Source organism: Diplotaxodon limnothrissa, linkage group LG8, assembly GCF_057381915.1.
Source record: "Diplotaxodon limnothrissa isolate DT_005_m linkage group LG8, D_limnothrissa_male_GT1.1, whole genome shotgun sequence".
Classification (NCBI taxonomy): Eukaryota; Metazoa; Chordata; class Actinopteri; order Cichliformes; family Cichlidae; genus Diplotaxodon; species Diplotaxodon limnothrissa.
Window position 1 is genome coordinate 28879462 of NC_140603.1, and position 8530 is coordinate 28887991.

The following is an 8530-nucleotide window of genomic DNA, read 5'->3' on the forward strand; positions in this document are numbered from 1 at the left end:
TTTGACTCCCTATAGTCCTTGTGTTTATGTGTGGATTTTTTTATTTATTGGTGTCTTTTTAGGGTTATTTATGTTTATTCATGGCCCCATGTACTTGTTGGGGATCTCATGGATCGTTTCCGCTTGACTTGTATGCTTTTTTGCATGTCTTTGTGGTTATTCATGTCATTTAATCGTTATTATCATTGTCTCTTTTGTGGCCAATTTCTGTTTCCCTGTAGTCATTTCTCGTCGATTAAAAAAGGGGAAAAAACAGAAAAACTATGAGGGCCCGGTTCTCAGTGTCTGAAACTTGAATAAACTTGTCTACGGCTCACTTCCTCGACATTTTGTACACTGTGCGCACAGGGCTCTGCCGACACGCTGATTGGACCGCGGCGTCATCTGGGCGGGTTATCCGTTACACCATGCGTGCTACGATTGGACGCGGTATGAGAGTGGGAAGTGGCCGTACGCCGGTGTCTCCCTGGTTGCGCAAGACGCCATTTTGGGGTGACAGTGAGAGATAACGGAAAGATCGAGAAGCTGTCGTTTTAAAGGTAATAACCCACATAAACTCGCTTGTGTTTTGCCTGTAACGCCATTTATTGTACGGCGATTGTCGCGCGGTACCAGCGATTCGATTTAGTTTCGCCTGAGCATGACGTCACGAGGTTCTTTCTCAACTGTGACGCGGCATTTAGCTAACGGCTGTTAGCTTAGCGAGCTACCGTGTATCAGCTCTTTTAATGTTCACGCCACAGAAACCAGGCCTCAGTTTTCCAGGTGGATTTCGTAGCAGGTCGTCGTTATATGTATTAATAATATATGCTGTAACCGGCAGTGGTCTTTAGACCGTTGACGAACGGTGTCGCCTGTTCGTCGCAAGTTAGCATATGCTAGGAAAACTAGCTATCTAGCTGAAGCATCCGCCCTTAGTGAAGCGAACTGTATCCTGTTTCGAGTGCTGGTAACCAGGTAAAGAGACCAGAAAACTTCAGACTTTTCACAGAAAATCTGCGCGTTCACATAGCAGAACGTTTCAGCCTTTATTGACACGTACTGATATGAACTTTAACATTAACTTAGCTTGACCTTATAGTTGAAAGCTAGCGTCTTGTGACGGCTCACTCGTACAGGAACATTATCCTAACCTGCTATTGCAGAGTTTTCTAGCTGGAACAGGCCTCTCTTATCTTTTCATCAGTTAGCTATTCGCTTTATCCATGGTTGTACAGCTTAGCCTCAGGATATGCGATTTTTCTGCTGTTAAATAATTGACACATAGGCAGTTTTAACACTTCTGTAGTGTAGAAGTTAATGGCTGATATGGACGGCCAGAGTTAGCTCTTAACTTAGAGTCGTAGACGAAAGCCTCAATCATTCGTTTGTGTAAACATTTAACTTGTTCTCCTCCGTGTGTCACACAATGTACCTCTTTTTTTCGACTAAATATACAGCTGTCATCGAACTGCTCTAATGTGGTGTGCCTCTACGAACTGACTAACGATAAAACGACGGTAAATCAGTCCAGATGTCAGCTGTTTTCTCTATGATACATTTTCCCTGTGTTCACTTCCTCTCACCATACTGCACTGAAACCGATTAACAGCAGACCTTACACTGTCTTAACCCTGTCTCTGTCTCTGCTTTGACAGCTTCATCACCATGGGGAATGTATTTGCAAGCTTATTCAAAGGCCTGTTTGGCAAAAAAGAGATGAGGATTCTAATGGTGGGGCTGGATGCGGCTGGAAAAACAACTATCCTATATAAACTCAAACTCGGAGAGATAGTCACCACCATTCCCACCATTGGTATGAACATTTACATCTATCACTCCAGTGTCATTGTAAAGAAGCTGTATTTTTAGACTGCTATGAGAAGATTGTAAGTTGTTAGTTATTTCCCATTGTTATTTGAGAGGACAAAAAAAATCCTGTTCAGCAGATCTTCAGGTCTTTTAAACATTTGACTGTTAATTTGTTTTAATTACTAGGGATACACTGTTACGGAACTTAGGGCTATGAATAATATATCTACTTTTTGTGTTTATTTTTATTTTTTTTATTGCAATTTACTTCTTACTTTGTTTCAGGGGAAGTAATTAAATCATAATTAAAATTAACTGATCTATTTTAAAGTCTTTAACCAGGAGTGATGTAATAAATATTGGCCACAAAGGCAGGTGAATGCCATTACCAGTCAACAGGGTGACCAATCATTTTGTAGCTTTAAGCAGTTATGGTAATTTTTGATTAGTGTGGTTTTTTTTTTGGTTTTTTTTTTGTTTTTTTTTTGCGAGGGTCCAAGTTTACTGTGTTTTGGTCTACAGCAGCCAGATGTTTCCTTATGTCCGATTTTTGGGACATTTCATTTTAACAATGGTTTAACAAAGAATAAGTGATAAAATGAGAGTAACTGAAGACCTTTTTTTGATTAAAATGCAGTCAGGAAATGTTGACTTTAAAAATAAAAAAGTCATATTAGGAACAAACAGTGGAAAAAAAAAATATGTAGAAATCTTTACCTGCGTGTAGTGTTTGCTATCGAGTGGTCCAAAGCCTTTTAGTGACTCATCTATGTTTCCTCTCCTTCTTTTTCTTTTTTTTTTTCCTTTTTCCAGGTTTTAATGTTGAAACTGTAGAATACAAGAACATCAGCTTCACAGTTTGGGATGTGGGCGGTCAGGACAAAATCAGGCCGCTGTGGCGCCACTACTTCCAGAACACTCAAGGTGAGGTGAAAGGGGGGGTGTGCAGTGGCATTATCTTAGCTGGCAGTTGTGTCAGTGAGCATTACTGCCCGTAGGTGGCCTCGTTGGTGCATAGAGGATATTAAAGAGACCAATGACTCACATGCCATTGTTCCATTCTCAAAGGGCGTATTGTGTGACTCCTCTACTGTTTCCTGATGTGTAACTCATCAGAATGTATAGCCTATGCTGTCTTGTGTTTGCCAGTCATGATCCGGCTTGTAAGCAAACTTAAGTTGAACATTTTGTGGTATCTTTAATCTGCAGAAATTTATTGTGATTGAAGCCACCTTATTTGCTGCACTGCCATCAGTGCTCCTGTGGTTTCCCTGCATGCATTAGATGAACATCACCTTCCACATACTGAGCACCCAAGTGTGAAACTAAATGTGTCAATCATTTCAGTGATGATCTAAGACGCAGCATCATTTAACAAACAGCATGTCTGACTACAGAATTTTCTTCTACAGCAAACAAGGAAAGTTGTGTTTGGGTTAGAGTGCCGAGTATTGGTTAATGATTTCGTGATTAAGGTGACAGAAAATCTTTCTTTCCATCATTTTTCCAGGCAAAAAGATTAAGGCTCTATGCAAAATTAGGCCTGTGGACCATCTCAATCTAGTCTGTCCTTAATGGTCTAGCCTCTCCCCAAGAAATGTTAAAAACAAACAAACAAAAAAAAGTAAAAACACATGATACTTCATTTTTTTTATGATGACCTGTTATATCTTCACTCTAATGGTAAAGTTCTTAGCATGCAAGTGGCTTTTTTGACAATCTAACAGAAAATTCTGTTTAAAGTATGGCCCTGTTCTTACATTATCTAAGTCAGTATTATCTTCTGGGGGCGTGGGGGGGGGGAGCTGCCCATCACTGTTTTAGGTTTTTAACACTGACTGTTTTTACCCTGTAGAGACGTAATTTTCTCTGTCAAATGTGTCATGGTGCTGTGATGCCCTTAATGCTCAGACAAAGTTATTGTATTACAACTGAAATGCTTAGAATATCTAAAAATTGAAATTGTCTCTATCAGTTCTGTCAAAAACATAATGAAAATGGCCATTCTGAATTATAGCTTGATATCTTTATCCCGACATGAAGAGAAAGTCCAAACAGTGATAAATCTCAGTCAGGCCTCCACATTTATGACGTCTTTCTGTCCGAACATCGTGAGTTAAAATGAGTTTGTACAACTTTGTAATAATTAGTAAACATGAGTAGAAAGTTGCTGGTTGGTGTTGTGTGAAATGTTCCCAAGTTACCGCTTCGCTGTTAGCTTCCTCTGCACTATGAAAAACAGAGAACTGAATAGTTCAGACCATATAGCGGATTTTTGTCTCTGATATCTGATCCAGGTTCTGTAGATAGAATTAACCCAATATCTAACCAAAATATCAGATTGGCGTTAACCTAAAAAAATGCGTAATTATCTATCGCTTAAGGTAATAAAGAATCAACCCTCAAAGCCAAGAAAAACCAGCATTCCTGTTCTTGATCATGATCCCTCAGCTGAACACCAGCTGAGTCTCAAGAATCCTAAATTTCAGGCAAACTGACCAAATTAACAGCATCACTGTGTCTTGTAGATATTCCTTTCATTTTTGTGCCCTTCACATCTTCACAGAGTCTGTAATGTAACAGGTCAGTGAGGCTGCATACAGATTCTAGCTTCACAAACAAATAGTATCTCAGTTATAGACCGGAGCTGAGCATGTGATCACGTCGTCCCCTGTTACATGAATATAAAAACATCCTGTTTGTACATTCGGTGAGCTGTGGGTATGATGAAACATTTCCTCAAACAAGCTGGCATACAGATCAGGAAGTGTGCTTCAGCCATAGGACATCTAACAAAATGACCTCAGTTTTCTTGGCTTTGTCTTTATTTTTTGTGTTAAATTTGAAGCAGGAAAACATCATTCAACACTGTTGTACTTTCATCCATCCATTTGTGTCATGAAGCTTTTTTTTTAATACGGTCATTAAACTGTCGGTTGTCTCAAAATACAGCTTTCACATGATCTATGACAACTGAAAATGATTTGGCAGCTTTAAGTCATAAATTAATCTGTACTGAACTTAACAAATGACTGATGTGTTTAACAGCTTCTGGATTTAATATATTCTCACAGTCAGCAGACCTGCAGCTGCCAAATCACAAATTATTACTCATACTTTTTTTTTTTTTAATGCCCACTCTACTTTACTGTTTTGGGGATTAATAAATGGCCAGGAGAGCTGGTCCAGACTGAATTATTACTGGAACAGAGTCAGAGCTTTTTATCTGGGACAATAGAGCACGTATTGTAACCAGAATATAAATGAAGACATGTTTCTGCATTTTTTTTATGCTGTGTATTTTTTATTTTTTATTTTTTTTGTATGCAGGGCTCATCTTCGTGGTGGACAGCAACGACAGGGAGAGGGTGAACGAGGCGAGGGAGGAACTGTCCAGAATGCTTGCTGAGGACGAACTCAGAGACGCCGTGCTGCTTGTTTTTGCAAATAAACAGGTGAGTTTGCGTTTCAGACACACGTAGAGCCAAGAAAGGAAATGAGCCTCAAATTTACTTCTCAATTGGTTTGGATGAAAAAGCTTTCAGATATAAAGATCAAGACTTTATTTGTACAGGACCTTTCTTTAATTAAAAAAAAAAAAGAAGCCTCTGCTGGTTCAGAGGCAGAAATACAAGTATCAAAATGGTGTGAACTTCCACCTTAAATGTTTCCCTGTCGGGGATTTATATACTTTGAGATAGGACTGGGGAGCGTGTAGCTAGCCGTGTTAATGTGGGCAGGCAGAAATATCAGGCGGCCATATTGTGGGAGACAAAATCCATAAATTGGTGCATCCTGCTACTAACCTGAAGGTTGCTGGTTTGAGGCCCTGTACTTGACTCCTGGCAAAAATAAGCCAAAAACAATAACCTGACAAAACTAATATTTAAAAAACGAATGCAGTCCATATGTAGAAGCTATTTCATTTTTATTTTTTTACAATGAAGAACAGCTGTCACTGCAGGATCAACATCTGCACATTGATTCTCTATTCTGAAACCTGCCCTGCGGTAGGTCACATGTATTGAGAAGAAAAAGAAAGCATTGATTAGATAAGGAGCTTTGTTAAATGTTAGGCTGCTGTTGGGAAGCATTTAAGTAACAAAGTGTTGCAGGTTACCTTTGTGGTGGCCATCTTGTTTTCCCAGTAAAGAGGAAGCCTGCCTCAATTGCAGCTCTTTTATAGGCCAGTCTGTATTAAGAAGGTGTGTCTTGAGAGTATTTAAAGGGAGCAGGAAATGGATTGGGAGCCATTTTGAGAAGTTGCTGTCTGCATGTGCATGATGTTGGCAAGAGATAATAAAACAATTACTTTAATTAAAATAGAGTGAAGTCTGATGTTTCCCTCACCGCCCCTCACTGTGTAACAGCTGCTCATTCATTTTCTTTGTCAGAACTCTGTCAGTCAAGAAAAATGCAAATGATGATAAATCTCAGACAGATTTAATAGAAGTAACACCTTTTTTTTTCCTCCCTAAATGAACCGTGACTAAAACCGCTACAAACCACTTTGTTACTGATCTGTTGAAATCTTAAATGTGCTAACCAATAGACCTAACCACAGACATCAGTGACAGCGGAGAAAAACCAACAGGATATCGTCTCATCTACCTATCAGAACAGGTCATACGTTTGTTTCGGCAGGTTCCTCAGTTCATGTAGATTCCAATGTTCATCTGGTGTTTTGTGTCTGCATGCTCTGTGTCAAGTTCACACCTTTGAAGCTTGGCTGTGTTCAGTTAGCAGGGGGTTCTGTTCAAAATCTTGCAGAGAGGCTGTTGTTGGTCCGTCTTTGCAGACTTTCTGGTCTGTGTGCAGATTTTAGCACAGTATAAGTACAGGATGTGAGGGAACCAACAATTGATTAAATACAAAACTTTCCATTGCTTCTGGCAGGTGTGCACACTTTCATGAGGGTTTGAGCATGTTCAAGGCCTCAAAAATGGAATTCATTACTATTAATTATACTACTATAATAATACTATTAATAACGGCAGCATAATAAAACTTGTATTAATATAAAGTAGTGTATTAATAGATCCCTATAGTAAAATAATAAAATCCAAATGTAAATATTAATAGAAATATGAAACTTAAATCAGTATTACGACTACTACTAAGGATCATTCAGTAAATGAATAATAAATGAGCCTTAGCACATTCAGTGTTCAGGCTGTTGTGAAAACAACTCCCATGATCTGTCACCGCATTATGACATCACTAGATGTTTATTGGCCCCCACCATCATCTATTCTGGATAACCCTCCTCTCTGACTCTGAGAATGATAAAAATAAGATTATTTAATATCACCTGAAACAAATGACTTATACTCAAACTCAGCAGGAAAGTTTTACTGAGAGCCGATCCCCAAACACTTGTATTGGACTGGAAGTTTTTTTTTGTCCTCCCCTCAGCCACTGCTGTAGCCCCCTAGTGGCCATTAAAGAGAGTGCATGATTAAGGCACTTTCACATTGGCTGAATTGTTCAGAAGCTTTTCTACTGTTGATGGAAGCTTGTGGGATTTTTGGTTCAGATGGTTAAAAATGGTTAGAACTGCATCATAACTGGCTCTTTCCTCTCCCTCTAGGATCTCCCCAACGCCATGAACGCTGCAGAGATCACAGACAAGCTGGGCCTGCACGCCCTCCGCCAGCGCAGCTGGTACATCCAGGCCACCTGTGCCACCAGCGGAGACGGCTTGTATGAGGGCCTCGACTGGCTCTCCAACCAGCTGAAGAACCAGAAATGATCCATTCCAGCAGTTTTGAATTATTATTTTTTCGTTTGTTTGTTTGTTGTTTATTTTTTTTCTGTTTCGACACAGCGGCAGCACCGGATTCAGGCCCCCCTCTGCGCCCCTCTAACTCCTCTGCCCTGGCTCTTTCTTTCAACGCCTTCCTCCTGCTTTCTCTTCCTCCTCGTCCGTACTCTTGGGGCTCTAGCCTGTGCTGCTTGTGTGTGTGCGTGTGGCTGTGGGTGTGTATGCCTGTGTGGATGTGTGGGTGTGAAGGCGTCTCTGTGTATGCTGGCTGGGATCGGGAGTAACCCTGGCGTGCCTTTTACACACCTCCTGTGGAATCAGCAGTCTGGTTTTCAAGCCCTCTCTCTCTCTCTCTCTCTCTCTCTATCCACCAAACTCAGTCTCTGCCCTGCTCGGCCTACCCCCCTCCTCACCTAATCTGTCTTGCACGGCCCCCCCCCCCCACCATGACCCTGTTCTGCCCCGCCCTTACTCTTCAGAGGAAGCACGGTTTTCATACGGCAAAGAAAGAGCAAGGGTGCAACCCCCCACTCCTCCCTGTAGAATATATCTATGTTGACTAGAAATGCCCCCCTCCCTCCCACCTTCAGTGCTTAGGTGTTCATTTTAATCTGATTTTTGAGACCTCAAACCCACCAAGAGATTCAGTAAATTGCATCTTAACCTGTATCAGGTCGAAGCAAATGGAAAAAAAAAAACAAAAAATGGAAAATTTAAAAAAAAAAAAAGTAAGAAAAGAGAAAATCCCATCCTTGATCATTCTGGTGTCATCTGAAAATCATGCTGTTTGTTTTATTAATATTATTATTATATTGGAATATAAAAGATTATTCTTAGCAATGGTTCTCCAGTGAACACTACCTTTCTCCCCTCCCACCACTAAGTGAGAGCGTGAAGCACAAAAGAAGAGAAAATTAAAAAATTAAACTCTACGAGAATATGCAATTCTTGACTTTGGGTTGCTGGCGTTTAAAT

At 40.3% G+C, this 8530-nt stretch overlaps 1 protein-coding gene across 1 annotated transcript; it reads left to right on the forward strand.

Annotated features, from left to right (window-relative positions):
- The first annotated feature begins 470 nt into the window (after positions 1 to 470).
- Positions 471 to 8530, forward strand: arf2b (ARF GTPase 2b). The gene is made up of 5 exons (XM_085361639.1): positions 471 to 539; positions 1638 to 1795; positions 2605 to 2715; positions 5122 to 5246; positions 7382 to 8530. The coding sequence occupies exons 2-5, from the start codon at positions 1648 to 1650 to the stop codon at positions 7541 to 7543; spliced, it is 546 nt and encodes a 181-aa protein (XP_085217765.1). The 5' UTR covers positions 471 to 539; positions 1638 to 1647; the 3' UTR covers positions 7544 to 8530.